The sequence below is a fragment of the Mercenaria mercenaria genome, chromosome 5 (genome assembly GCF_021730395.1).
Source record: "Mercenaria mercenaria strain notata chromosome 5, MADL_Memer_1, whole genome shotgun sequence".
NCBI classification, from domain to species: Eukaryota; Metazoa; Mollusca; class Bivalvia; order Venerida; family Veneridae; genus Mercenaria; species Mercenaria mercenaria.
In genome coordinates, this window is record NC_069365.1 from 92155179 (window position 1) to 92170860 (window position 15682).

Below are 15682 nucleotides of genomic sequence, written 5' to 3' on the forward strand. Positions count from 1 at the left end.
TCGATTAGCTGCAAATTACATAGATTTTTGTGTGCAAAGAGTAATTACGTGTATCGTACCATTGTGTTTTTAAAGAAAATTATCCTCGTTTCGGTCAAAACCTCGAAGGTAACTCAGAAACTAGAGAGAACGTAGACAAGACACATACATCGCTGGAAAGAGCATTAAAATGCGCATAGACTGCGCTATAAAACGAGCGAAATAGATGCTGTAGTTTTTACTAACCTTTGAAAATTGGTAAAAAAGTCAAAAAATCCGCCACGTTGATTTCCGTGTTCCGTACCATTTTGGGTCACGTGATTCCCCACACTGTTTAATACTCCCTTGGATTCTTGATTCAGAAATTCTAAAAAATCTTTCATATGGAATGTTATCAAGACCTTATGATTTTAAAACATTGTATAATATCACCTCTTCTGTGTCTATATAGAAGAGCTGGTAATTTTAAGGCTCTACGCTAACCGCATGACTCTGGCGTTGCTAAAGTAATACTTCTTGAGAAAATACAATATCTAGGTCACTATCCTGGATCAAACCCCACTTATTCCAGATATCCTTAGCCCGAGGCACAAGGCAGACAAAACCAAACCTTTCTGATTTGGAGATATGTTTTGGAAAATGTTCAGCCGTTGATGTCTGTTCAAGAAACAGCATATTCCTAGTTACTATTTAAGACTTCTCAGGCAGTCAAGATGAATTGTTCCCTGAACATACCTTTAAACAAAGGTTTATGAGGAACACTAAAAACTACAAAAGCTGCTAAAAGCTGCTAAATACCTGGGTGTCACACTAAGTAAAGATCTCAGTTGGTCAAAGCATATTGATAACATCACATCGAAAGCAAATAATCCACTTAGATTCATCAAAAGAAATGTCAAAACAAACAACAGAAAAAATAAAGAAACAGCTTACAACACCTCTGTTCGCCCACAGCTTGAATACTGTTCCTCTATCATATATATGTCATATGGCACCCTTGGCAAAAATGCCTCACATACAAAATTGAACAAGTGCAACAATCTGCAGATCGATAGGTATGTAACAACTATGATCAAACAAGTAGTGCGTGTCACCCAAATGCTTAAAAATCTCAACTGGCAATCCCTTGAACAATGTCGCATCAAAAATTCCCTTATTATATTTTTTAAAATAAAGTACAGTCTTACTGCAACCTCACACTTACAAGAATCCTGTTACCTGATCCCACAATCTCATATGCAATACGGTGAATACCATTCTAACTCCTTTTTTCCAAGAACATTTCGCTCCTGGAATGGTCTTCCCACATACAGAGATGATACAGTCCAGCCCCAGTTTGATTCTATTCACTGAGAGGCTGGCAACTGTAACCTTCTAATCTATATCTATGTTTTTAATTTTAGTAATTGTATTCCTTTTTAACTTTGCACCTAACGAGCTTACTCAGTCTGTCACTGACAAGCGCCTCCCAGTTATAATCAGAATTACAAGATACAAGAATCTTTATTTTACGTCGGATAAAGTATAACAAAAAACATTAGCTCATGAGCTATTTCCCAACAAAGAAAACAGAAATTAACAAAATTAAAGCGGCTAAAAAGAAAGATAAGCAAAAGTTTGGCATATCAAAACATAAATTAAATGGCAGCAGGTATGAATGGCATGGTTATATGATTAAAAGAATCTTACATACATAGCACATACAATAAGAAACTTACATACATAACACATAATATAGTCCAACAAATTTGACACGATCCTAGGAAATATTGAGATAATTTTTCATATGGGCAATATCCCCACTCGCATCAAACACTCAAAAGACCAAAATAAAGCAATTTGCGATGAAATTTTCATCGCTGCCGACACTTTACTTGCTATAGGTTTAAATGCCGATTATGTCACGAATTGACAATAAATTCAAATAAAACTTACATGTATCGAAAGGGGATTCAATTCCTCATTGATTTATGCAAAAATTATTAAACAATATCCAAAATTACAAATTTCAGGTGATTTAAACCTATGTATGCACTGTACACGATTAACGTTTACCGTGTCTACTTGCCAATATGCGCCAGGGATCGAATTTAACTTTTTTTTCCACTAGCAAAATGACGGGTTCCACTAGCAATTATTTAAAAGCTGTTTACGTGCTAAATTTATTAAGTTGTTTTGTTGTTGTTTGGTTTCATATAAAAGTTCACAGTCGGGGTCAAGGATGGGGACTTTCAGGTTTTGAAAGTACGATATGAACAAAAGTACTTAATGATTCTTTGAACTTTTGGCTGAACGTTGAAGTTTTAAGTCTTTCTCGAGTCACTGCCCCTAGTTTTGCTAGCATTTTAGATCTCCCCAGGCCTTTTTGCACCAAGAAACATGTTATTTTCCTCTCCATTTCGCAGAACTTTGCAAATTACAGACCAAAATGAAAACAAAATAATATTGCCTAGACGCTTACTTAAGATTTCTGATAATTACTATTGTATAAAGCGACAAGCGTCTACAAGCAGTCACGTGATTATCGGTAAATAAACTGCCCCAAAGGAGTTTTAAAAGAGAAAGGACAGTTTGAGCGAATACCCCGATTTTTGAACGTGATCGCGAAAATATTCGAGTGCCATGATTTTCTACTCTCATTTTTTTATTCTTATTCGAATTTTGCGAGTTAGCGACCCTAAATTCAATCCCTGATGCGCAAGCAATAAAAGCTTTACACGACCGTGAACTGTGATTTATCCTTCATTATTTTGGTCCTTCAAAGTTTTGACGTTTATATTGCCCCATCACAAATATAAAACAATCTGAACATCGAATTATTTTGACTAAACACATATAAGAATTGATTGCTGGGCAGTGTCTGTCCCAGACAAGCGCCCCCCAGTTATAATCAGAACCCAGTTATAATCAGAACTGATTGTTGGAAAGTACACCATAGATGTAGAAAGAAATTATATGCAATACTACAACAGAAAAATATCAAACCTATTCCATCAGGGTAAGGGCAGACAACTGCATGGAAAATATTTTTCAAGAAATGACCATGTGAAATCGATCTGCCTTTAGAACATTCGTCTCTGTGCTTTGACAGGTCTCTATAACATATGATCATATCACAGTTAAGGCACTGGTTCCAGTCGGGAACCGACTGTTTACTTTTCGGAGGCATTTTTTCGACAAATATCGTTTTGCTTAAAAATTTGACGTTTGTGTCGTTTGTGTCCGCCACATGTTTTCATCTCGTTTTTGCTCTCGCGAGATTTTTATCGAATTTCATTCAAATCACGTGACGCAGCAAACGAGATTTTAAAACGAAAAACGTCGGTTCAGCTGCGATGCGATGAGATTTTGTCTCTGAACAAAGTATATCTATTTTAATTTCAAACATATTAATTGATGATCAATTCAGAACAATTCTTTATATTCACACATCTGTCTTTAACTAATAATTTGCCTCTGAATATCCAGATTTTTTCTGCATTATGTTAGTGTTTTATGTACCCCTCCCAGTTAGTGTTTCACGATGCACATTCGTACTCGAGAATTATCGTACCGCATTTTTCGACTGAATGTTCCATAGAAGTGGCAGTAAGGAGTTGTCTGAGACTTATAAAGATGCATGAGTTGTTTTTTTCTGAACATAAACCTCGATTTTTCTTTTTTGATTTGCACATCTTTCAGGTTCTGTGTTATTCAAATTATTGAGTATAGTGCACAGTGCTCATTTCATATAATGGAAGTTTCTAGGGGTCTAGTAACCAGACCTCTAGACCCAGAGTGTAGAGGTCCATTAATCGGTTTACATGAAATATTAATGTATTAACAACATTGTGGTAACTAACATCGTCTTACATTTTTTTTGTACATCAAGACGGATATCATTTTTGTTCACTTGAATGTATCTTCCGATACACGTCATGTTACTCTTTTCAGTGACTTCATGAAGTTCTCCTAAATACAGTTTTGAATATTAGTAAACATATAGTCATCCTCTTCAGGGTTCTCGGAAACGCCGAAATCGGCGTCCCTGTACGCATAATTGGTCCCGGTATACGCATGTTTATTGCAGCTTGGGAGTCCCCGGACGCACGTTTCTGCAGTAAGACGCAATGAAAATTAATTGATTACGTAAACCTGCGAATACACAAGGTTTGACTCGAAAACAAAATATGTGGGCGGAGTTACTCGCTTGTCACCGATAGCCGCGTATAGCCAATCAGCGTTGCCCGTTTCCACTACACCGCGAGATAGCATGTGTATGATCAACTCGAATATACATGTGATTGTCGGCATGATTGCATAGGTGACAATTTCTAATTGTTTACGACGGATTACGTAGTATTTGAAGTAACTTCGATTGTTTTCTCACGTACTAATTACCAAGCAGTTTTCAAGATGGTTTTTTTTTTAGAAAATGTGATAATTACGCTTAATTATGAATGTCCAAGTAATTTTAAGATGCTGTCGATGTCGGTCTTAGTAACGTGATTATTTTTTTGCAAAATCGCTGATGTTACTGAAGTAGCATTTATCAATATGTTGATCATAGACATACTGTGCATTCTTAATGTATTTTAGACCGAATGTTTTAACGTTATGCTCTTAATAAGTATTAAAATATAAGAATAATTGTTCATATATTTTCTTTTCACTGTATGTTTATATACGTTTCCATTCTGAAATAAAAAGGTTAAGAAAAAGTTATCACGAGGCATTTTGTCCAACTTGATATTTTCACAAGGGGGATTTTGTCCACCTTGATAATTTCGCAGGAGGATTTCGTCCAGGAAGACCAGAAACAGCAGGGATGGGGGGGGGGGGGGAAGGTTGTCCAACATTAATTTTTGACTACATTTAACTTATTTTACCTTTACCTTTTTATCTCATCTTAACAATATTTGGGTGAAGAATTGTGATTACAAAATGTCTGTCGGTCTACATTTAATCTGACAGTACAAATTAGAGGCCTGTGTTTTGACGAAAAGTCTAGTCAGTAGTTGGGACTGCAACTTTTTCAGCTTTGGGAGTCCCAGGACTGCAACTTGAAATTGCTAGTGAGAACCCTGCCTCTTACTGTATCTAAAATGTTAAAAGATAAAAGTCTCTCCTGAAACTTTTTTTTTTTTAAATTATGATGCAGGATGGAAAGGATTTTAAACAGTATAAACTTTAATATAAGTAAAACCAATAGAAATGGCCTCAAAAAATAACTTTATTAAGGACACAATTAAGAACAAAATAAACATTAAAAGTTAGGCCAGCATTCTTTTATGTATGTGTATGTACGTGTATCGTTGCGGATGAATTCGTAAATTAATAACTTGCAATAAACTGTATTAAAACATTTTTGTAAGATCTATTTAAAATTTGAAACTTTTGACAAATTTGATCGGAAAAGTAACGCCTAAAACATAACAAAAACAAAACAGTAATACTACCAAAAATACCCAGACATGTTTTAAAACTAAGACTTTGAAATAAGGCCACTTTTATCATATATAGTACACTGATTTGGAACTCATCCAGTCTAGACCTAGGATAAAGCTGTAAAAAAAAAATGGAAAAATTATGTGGATTCACAGGCGTACTGGCATATACCCGGTAGGTAGCTAGGTGCCTGATTAGTCTTAATAATGAGACCTCAGGTAGACCAATTTTACATTCTGATATTTCATGTTTTCTGCCTAAAGGGGGATATCAACAAGTCAAAAAAAATATAACAATATTCATCTCTTGAGTACAATTATTTGGACTATTAATAAAAACAGTATCCTAATATATACTGTCCACAGGCATTAAAAACATGCAGAATAGGTAAATTTACCCCTAGCAAACTACTAAACAAACTTTTCTCCCTTACCCTTCTTCACAACTTCTACTTCAAAAATTAATAAAACCCCTGCTTAATCATAGTTACTGTTTTAATTATAGCAGTTGTCTTTCTGTATGTGTTAATTAAAATAAAAAAGCATGTAAGTGGCATAAGAATTTCCAGTAATTTCACAGTCCGAGAAAGTGCTTTTTAGAGTAAACACGTTGAAGGATGGATCTAAAATCTTTTGCAACATTTTTTACTGACCTGTATATGTGATAATATCCTGCCTCAGAAAAAACTTACAGTTATCTTACTTCTTAACCCTTAGCCTGCTGGCGGCAGATGATTCTGCCTTTGCGACCAGTGCAGACCAAGATCAGCCTGCACATCCGTGCAGTCTGATCATGGTCTGCACTGTTCGCTATTCAGTCAGTAAATTTTCAGTGCAAACCCCTTTAAATAATAAATGATACTGTCCAAATTGAAAGATGGACCAGTCCATTATAGAAATATAGCAGGGTAAGGGTTAAACTTAGTAAGGAAAGTAAGCACATAAACCGTTTTTTGTTGTATTTCAGTATAAAAATCTACAGCCATGCTGGTCGATGATCTTGAACAGTTGAAAGACTGGTTGACGGCATCTTTGTCACCAATGTAAGTAGTTCTAAAGATAACTTACAAGTTTAGAAATGTTGAAAAACAGAAATTATTGGATCAATAGCTTGTTTCATTTTGCATGTTTGCTAAACTTTTAAAGAATAAATAACAGGAAAGTCTGACATTGTCCTGATTTCATTTCATTTACCTGTAAATTGTAATAATGTAAAATGTGGAATTTCTGAAGAAAAAAAACAACAAGTTTATCTCTTATTGTAAAAACACCTACCTTATAGATATCAGCTTGTACTCCGTACTATGTTTTATATAGCAACACATAGGTTTTTGATGAAAGTTCCTTAGAAATATGTTGTAAAATATTTTATAAAAACAACATTAGGACTCGAGCGTTTTCTCATTTTTAGTATCTATATAATTATTATGTACAAAATGTGTCACTGATGGTGAATAAAAACCTTATGGAAAATGATACAGAAAACAGTTCACAGCCAAACCTGTATGATACAAATGCGAAGGTCAGCACACTGGTATGGTATTCCATATATTGTTTGTTTACAGCTGTGAAGCGGATCCAAGCGCACTAGCAAAGTATATTGTTGCCCTGGTAAAGAAAGATAAACCTCTGTCAGACCTCAAGGACAGCTGTACTGACCAGCTAGATGTCTTTTTACAGACTAGTTAGTATTCTTATTTTGATTTATAATTTAAATTCTTCTGTAATAAGTTTCAGTCTTGATGAGAGCAGAATTCTGACATTGTACATATATCCCCAATTCCTTAAATAGGCGGGGAGTATTGGTCTAAAGTCCAACTAGTAGTTGTAGAGTGTAGTGAACTTTAATATGTTGTAAAAACTTTCTTAGACTGGGAATCAAGTGTGAAACACTGTGATAATTTTAACTTGCTTATATTTAGAAAATTGTTAAATTACAATAAGGAAATGAGATGTCTTATTGGTTACCTACCGGGTATGTTGTTATTTTTCTTGAACTGAATGTCTTCTTTATACCATGCACAAAAATTTCATTAAAGAGGCTTGAGGCTAACTTTAACTGTCTGAAAATATGTTTTGTCTTCACCAAAAATATTTCACTTTAGAAACAAAAGATTTTGTGGACACATTATTTGAAGTGATAGAGAACAAGTCGTATATGGTAAAGAAAGAGGAAGCCCCGCCAGCTCCTGATCAATTGCCTGATAGTGTCCCAGAGGTACCCCCGACAGAGAATGATGCTACCCCAACCTCAAGTGACCAGCAGTTGGTTACATCAACATCAAAAATTGATATCAAAAAGGAAGAGGTATATTAATTTACTAATTTGTGACATTGATGTGAAAATTTATATCAACCTGAATAATATTAATAAACTATTTTCATCAAGAGCTATCCATCAAAGGTTTAACCAAGACCAGTGACGAACCTCTGATTCCTTTCTATGGTTTATCTGGTGAGCATGCACATTAGATACATGCATTGCCACATTGTCAAGCAGTGGTTACAGCAGATATTTTTGTATGATTCTGCCTGCTACATGTATATACAAATCCCAGTCACAACTGAAAAAATGCTTGTGAAAATAAAGCACTACTATACAAAATGACTGCATCATTAGATTATCTCTGCTATATAGCAAGTGAGAAAGTCCTTTACTATGAAAAAAGAAAATGTATAATCAGCATGGATTTTGATGTGGGGACTGCTTTACATTGAAGAGTTTGGTTGGCTAAGACATTATATGAGGATTTTTGGCAAAAAGATTCATTGACTTACTGAAAGCTTTAACCTGTAACACAAACAGACCTAAAAATACTGGCCAAATATGCCAGATGTTCTACCAGAGCAGTGTGGTAGACCTCTATATTACCAGAATGAATGTACATGAATTTATAAAATATATAAGTATAAAATTAGTAAAATCATATCTTAAGGGAAGAAAGATACTGTAGTTTAGAAAATAGGAATGTCTGTTGCTAATCCTGAAGCCTGAAGGTATTGGGTTTGTAACCGGGTGAGCTGCAGTCATGCCTTGGCTTGATTTTTTCACCATAAAAGAGGATTAAAAAATGATTCATGTAAACTATATTGCAGTCTTCAAAATCAGCTTGATAAAAAAAAGTGAATAAACTGTGTACCGAACGTAGGAGATAAATCAATACATTTGCTGGAAAAGTAAAATAGTGAAATGAATTTAAGACAAATGTTACAACATATGTTGCTGCAACTGAGAAAGACACAAACTTTAGTAAAGATTTATTGGGAAGCTGTAATCAGTAACACATGTTTGATATATACAATAGAAAGTTGTTATAACTGTAAAGAAAAGATTTTTCAAATGTCATATCTTTTGGATATGAATATGAGTTTTCACATATGATTTTTGTATCTGTACCTCTAGGGTAGTTCGAAGGTGTTTTGAAACAGCATTTAACATTTCAGCTGTGATTTTAGGAAAGGTATATGCTATGACACAGAGATCAACTGGTAGAAAGTACATGTATAGTGAAATTGTAATTTTACGTTTTATTTGTTGTGATAGTGTTCTATAAAAGAAACTTACTAACTGTTAAAGAAATCGATAGTGAAACAGTATAGATATTTGTATGTTAAAAAACTGCATTTACAGGAATTACAGAAAGCATTCCCCATCGCAGAGAAAAGACCTCTTAAGTCCAGATCAAGAAGTATATCTCCTAGAACAAGATCCAGAGAGTAAGTGTATATTATAGGAGTTTATTTGATAAACAATTTCTGTTGAAGGCGTATACTTTAGAACCTAATTTGTGAATTCAAAATTTGTGACAGGGGACTGCTAAAATTTGTATAAAATAATGTGGAATTGAACATGCATGGTAAGATACATACCAACATACACTTGTATACATGCATAATATTTTCATATTTTTATGTTTCAATACATATTGAGTTTCAAGTGTTAAATTTATTTAAGAACCATTGGTACATAAACATTTATTCCTTTTACATTTATTTGAAGAACGTGTGTTGTGTTTATCATACTAATCACATGCTTTTGTGATATTAAGTTTGTAATATAAGGGTTTAAATTTTTATTAACAGGGAAGACAGAAGACGTAGACTGGATGATAGACGTAACTTTGATAGAGGCTATCAACGTAGACGTTCAACAAGTCCAAGGTTAAGAAGATACAGATCAAGGTCACCATACAGGCGAAGATCACCATTTAGGCCTGTTAGAAGGTCACGAAGCCCAGGACCTAGAGGTCGTGGTCGAGGTCGCTCTCGGTCAAGGTCATGGTCCAGAAGTTGGTCAAGGTCACCAAGAAGCAGGTCAAGAGAAAGAATGAGGTCAAGGTCTCCTGGTGGAAGAATTAGGTCCCGGTCCCCTGGAGGACGTATAAGATCAAGATCACCAGGAGGACGTATAAGATCAAGATCACCAGGAGGACGTATAAGGTCACGCTCACCTGGAGGTCGTATAAGGTCTAGGTCACCTGGAGGTCGTATAAGGTCACGATCCCCAAATGGACGTATAAGATCAAGATCCCCTGGGGGACGCATCAGATCAAGATCACCTGGTGGACGTGTAAGGTCAAGATCACCTGGTGGTCGTTCACCGCGACGTGAAGTCAGAGCTAGGTCACCAAGAGGAAGATCCCCTTATAGACGCTCAGTATCTCCAAGATTTAGATCAAGGTCACCAAGGAAAAGGTCAAGGTCCCTAGCAGGCTCTAAAAGTCCAAGGTCAAGGTCATCATTTTCCCCCAATAGATCAAGGTCTAGATCACCATTAAGAAAAGGTAATTTTTGCAAGTTTAATTAAATCAAGTGTCACGTAAAAATATGTTCAAGCATATTTTCTTTTTCATGTTTTTTTTTTTAACATTTTTGTACAGTTTACTCTTATGCTTTGCTCATCATGCTCATTGTAATCAAATTTTGCAAAGATTTTAACTCAGTCAATTAAAGCTAACTAGTTGCATTTTAAACATAGCTTTGTTTGGTAGACTTTAAACTTGCCAGAATGAAATAAATCATAAATGTTGACAATAAATATGAGTGGACTTATGCTTGTAGTGCGCAGAAACAGTCAAGACAGTCGAGGCCCTACACCTACCCAAGAGAACGGGCTTGCAGATAGTACAAACCCAACTCCCACAGATTCTCACAGTTCAATATCTGTAGTGACACATACCTCAGGAAGATACGGAGAAGTGCAGTCAGCATCTAGAATCAGGTGTAGAGACTATGATGGTAAGTTCCTATAATTCTTATTAATGCCTATAATTGTGGATGGGGTAATTTTTACATAGTCTTTATTTAGCCATTTCCTGTGGTGTTAGTTTGAGTTTAAGGACATAATGCAGAGTATTATTATTAATGAATATTTTAACTTTGCCATTGGCGTTATACACATAGACACCTTTAAACTATCAGGCTTGGAAACTTCTTTCTAAACTATCTTATAAATGCCAAATCCAGAAAGAAAACATGCCTGAGTGAGGATTAGTACCCGGCTCCTCACGGCAAAAAAAATTTTTTAGCTTTTATTGAAAGAATCTTCATTTCGACCTTAAGAAAAAGAAGTCATTGTAAAAGTTTGACAGGTGGCGATTTGGACTAGTTCCATGCCCGTTTTGTAGGACACGGAAATCATATTTTTCACACACTTTTCATTTGTTCGGACCAAAGAGAAAAAAAACTGAATAAACAAACACTCGGGTTTGTTTGTTTGTTTTGGGTTTAACACCGTCTTTCAACAATATTTCAGTTATGTAACAGCGTTCAGATGCTTCAGTATTTAACCAATCGGGCTAACGCCCTAGTGGTTCAATTCCTTTCTGAACTCTGAACCGTTAATCAGACTATAAACCACTCGAAGGCCTTGATTATTTGTTAATTATATAGGATTGAAATAAATTAATCAGTACAGGGTTCGAATTTAGCCAGATTTTCTACTTGCATTTTTTCGCAAGTGGTATTTTTTTTAACTTGCTAAATGAAAAAACAACTTGCATTTTCCGCGACTTGTCACTTTATTACAACATTATCACAAACATCCACGTGACGAGTCAAGCCAATCGTATCTGCGCTATGTAAATAGTAACTTATTATAGATTACCAAAAAACCCACCGGATGCGGTAAACATCATCAAAATTAGCACAGGTACTTGTCAGCAGTTGAAAAGACATGCGCACGGGACATGTATCGAGTGTAAACTTCCGTTTACGACGAAAGATGAAAGGGTGCTCCGAAATTCGTTCTGCAAATGACAGTGTGCTGCAATGACCGCGAGTTGTTAAAGAAAGAACAGTGTAAGATCGAGAGGACCGTTAGAAATGCACATTATTCAGCCAAAAATTTTCACTCGCAAAAAAATGCTGGTGTCTGAAATCTCACCTCGCAGTTTGAAATTTGCACTCACATTTCGCGAGTATGCGAGCTTGAATTCGAACCCTGCAGTAGTAGTTAAACAAACTAGTTAGAGCTTATTCCTTACACAGTAATTTATCCGATAATTGATTGCAAACAGCAGCCCGTATGTCAAGATGTTTATTACACGCATAAAACGGAGACTGCGTATCGGTATCGACTTTGCGCAACACGAACTGAAAGCATATTATCTTAAACAGACAAAATTCTAGAAAGGTCATGATTCAGAACAAAGAGATATGTAGAAATTTCCATTTCATCGCTCGTGATTTTTATCAGCCACTTTTATCGCAGATTCGCCAATGGCCTCAAGTGGCGAACGATAGCATGGGCCCTGTACATGTTTCCTTAACATATAATCTGTCAACAACTAAGTTTCACAGCCTTCTTAAGAAATAAAGCAATGATTTTCTGATATTTAAAAAAATATTTTTGTTGTCATGCGATCTGTAGGTCAGTGACTTTCAAATGAAAATAAACACTTAAAAACAACAATGCAAAACTTTATTCTGTTTGTCTGCTAAACAATACCTTCATGTAATGGAAACAAGATAGAACAGAACTTACATGATATATCGAAGTCACATTTACCTTTACATGCAGGTTTTAAGATATTTTGCAGAATCCCAAAGTCTGGATGGTGATTAATGGAATCTTTATACATAAGTGTTATATTTCTGGGTTAGCGTCTTTTATCTACTATAATACACCTTGACTACAAACTGGTTAATGCATGTAAAATAGCCGTTGATGTTTTACCTCATTAACTTAAATCATATCAGCAACAACAACCACAACAGTCAGGAGTACAAAAAAAAATCAAAATGAGGTAAAATTTTATAGAAATTCAATTTTCTTTGAGGACGGTTATAAAACTTAGAAAGTTCAGTAGGACAGTTTTTGTTGTTCTACAGTTTTAGAAAGTTTCAGTATAGTATCGGTAGTCATTCTGTATGAATTATCTTTGCTAATAAAAATATAAACAAATAGATAAATATATGTACATTGTAAGGGTTAAAAATCTTAGTCCAGTATCTACCTTGCAAATAATAGTCTAGCTGCCTCCGAATTATTTTCACACACACAAAAAAGCAACATACAAAATAAGAACTAAACCATACAAGTTAAATATCTCCTATGGAAGGGGTAACCTGAACTGTTTTTAATATAAGTATGTAAATGGTTGCCTCTTTTGAAATTTTTGGACTAGATTCTGAGCACCCAAATATCATTAATATCTTTTACTCATGAACACGATTTTCCATCGACATCCATTAGTCTGGTCTGGACACACTTGAAGTAATGATTACATTCATTCAAACAGACATTTCAAAAGATTGCCTTTTTCTTAATTTTCATAAGAGCAAAAATGTCAGGCTTGCTGAAAATAACGGAACAATTTATTCATAAAGAATTAACATAACCACTCATGACTAGGTTTTCCTGTCAGATAGGCAGCACCTAATTTCATATTACATTAGATAAAACTATCATGTTGGCCAGGAAGGTTGTAAATATTAATTGACAACAGACATAATCTTCTGTACAAAAACAGCTATTTGAATTTATAATTTTCTTACGATTAATAAAATGAAAAAAATATTTTGCCTAAAAATAATTACATTTATTTTCTCACATAATTAATGGCAATTTTGTTGTTAGGCAAGCTATAAACTATCGTTGTCAAGTAATCAGGTTTCCCTAGTTCCCTGTTTAAACATAACAAATAAATGATGAACACTGAAGCGTTCGGGAACCACTGAAGCGTTCGAGATCACGTGCAATATTCTCAGTTGAACCACACTGTACTGCCACATAGCAGTTCAAAGTGGTGTTTTAAGTTGTGCAGTCATGCTTTGTTGTTAAGGCAGAGCGTGGCTCTGACAGCTCTCCAGGAATGATGTAGAGTCAGCCTGTTCAGAAGATAACCAGGAGAAGAAAAAAGGTGGACAAAACGGTGGATTTATCTGAAGATCCTGTGCATCAGACAAATACTGAAGATACTACCCGCACCGGAAGCAGACAGAGAACCAAGCCTAATTCCTTCTTTCCTATGGAGAGCAACACATCTTGGTGCTTCAGCAATAGCAACAAATACATTACTTACTTACAATACAGCCTCAAACATGTTCAAAAAATTTAGGAACAGTTAGAAGCTAGCAAATCTTTGGTCGATTCCAGTATCACGTAGCGTTTGGTTTTAAGCATTTGTGTAGAAAAAGGGCCATCAGCAAAATCTATTACAACTTACTTGGCTGGAATGAAACACTTCCATGAACTCCATGGATTTTACAATTTCAGTAATGTATTCGTAGTGAGCAAAATTCTAGAGGGTTGTCGCAGGAGCCGGGTAACTAGGGACAAACAGGCACCAATCACTATGAACATTTTGGTTGAAATCTGTAACAAACTACCAGTTGTCTGTTACGATATGTATGAAGCAAAACTTTTTACAGTTGTGTTTTCGTTGGCTTATTTTGGTCTGTTCCGAGTAAGTGAATTGACAGCACCACATCCCTTCGAATAGATCATGTGATACATGTCAATGACATAAATTTCTGTCATGATAATCAGTATGTCATTATTTGTCTTTGGTATTGTAAGACACATCATATGGGCAAACCAGTTTTCATTAAGTTGCCTAAACAAAATGACAATGTATGCCTAGTTAGCAAACTGCTTGAGTTTTTAGAACTAAGTTAAGAACAAGGCTTTTTTGTCACAACAATGGTGTAGTTGTCACAAGGTCACAATTCTCACATGTACTATCAAAGGCAGTAAGACATCCATGATACAACTCAGGTCATTTCCAGTCACACAGTTTAAGAATTGGTAGGCAACACAAGGTCATTTGTCAGAGACAAAAAGTTGGGCAGATGGTCATCAAATGCCCATAAACTTTATATTTGCACATGATTCACTGTTTGGAAACATGCTGGTTTCAAATGTATTTATATATAAAGTTCATGTAGTAACAGATTAATAGCTATTTAACAGTAAGTCATAAAGAGCCACAGAATGCGACTTTCTTGAAACATGGTTTTAAGAATTGAGCTCTAGATGCTTTGTAGTCTGTCCCAGAATCCGTTGTTTGTTTTTTTTTTCAATTAAATATCAATATTCTTTACATTTAGATGTTTGGATAATTGGTGACTCAATTCCTTACTGGGCTGGGGTTTACGCCATCACATCTGGAAGACCTAACCTTAAAATTGATGACATGACCATTGCATGGTTTGGGAAGCAAGGTTTGGGTTGGAACAGTCTTCGAGATCACATACAGAATCAAGTGTTACCGGCGATACCACCGTCGATTATAGTACTTCATTTAGGTGGGGACGATTTAATCAACATTAAAACGCCGTCACTGTGGGAGATTATACAAAATGAAATAACTTACCTAAGAGAAAGTTTTCCAGAAACACTCCTTGTATGGATGGACATTTTACAGAGACAAAAGTGGGAAGGTGCCCAGGGGCCAGACAAAGGCATTGAAAAGAAACGGAAACGCATTAACCAAATAGGCCGTAAAATCGTATTGTCCTCTGGGAATGGGGATATGGTCTCCCCAGATATTGGCGCAAAGACGGCTTTTTATCACCCTGATGGGGTACATCTTAACAGCGTTGGGATCGAATTCTATTTTCATCATATTAAGGACATAATTCTTAAACATAAAACACGTGTTCAGAGGCAATAAATTTTACCTAAACGATTAGTTTCTTTTTATTTCATTCAAAGGTTGAAGTTCTGTTAAAAGAGTAAACATGTTAGTGGTAAAAGGTTATATGTATGGTTTTAAGAGGATTATATGATTGCATGGTTGAATGAAAATTTTGCTCAGATTTTTTGGGAAATA

At 35.3% G+C, this 15682-nt stretch overlaps 2 protein-coding genes across 2 annotated transcripts in view; one reads left to right on the forward strand and one right to left on the reverse strand.

Annotated features, from left to right (window-relative positions):
- LOC123557932 (ribosome biogenesis protein SPATA5-like) overlaps positions 1-3219 on the reverse strand; it is a 49879-nt gene extending 46660 nt beyond the window's left edge. Inside the window, exon 1 of the mRNA XM_045349738.2 lies at positions 2965-3219. Coding sequence (XP_045205673.2) covers positions 2965-3148 — 184 coding nt within the window. The 5' untranslated portion in view covers positions 3149-3219. The remainder of the gene's footprint in view (positions 1-2964) is intronic.
- Positions 3220-3263: 44 nt separating this feature from the next.
- LOC123557934 (RNA-binding protein 26-like) overlaps positions 3264-15682 on the forward strand; it is a 37360-nt gene continuing 24941 nt past the window's right edge. Inside the window, exons 1-7 of the mRNA XM_045349742.2 lie at positions 3264-3342; positions 6373-6448; positions 6971-7089; positions 7511-7713; positions 9037-9122; positions 9489-10189; positions 10467-10643. Coding sequence (XP_045205677.2) covers positions 6390-6448; positions 6971-7089; positions 7511-7713; positions 9037-9122; positions 9489-10189; positions 10467-10643 — 1345 coding nt within the window. The 5' untranslated portion in view covers positions 3264-3342; positions 6373-6389. The remainder of the gene's footprint in view (positions 3343-6372; positions 6449-6970; positions 7090-7510; positions 7714-9036; positions 9123-9488; positions 10190-10466; positions 10644-15682) is intronic.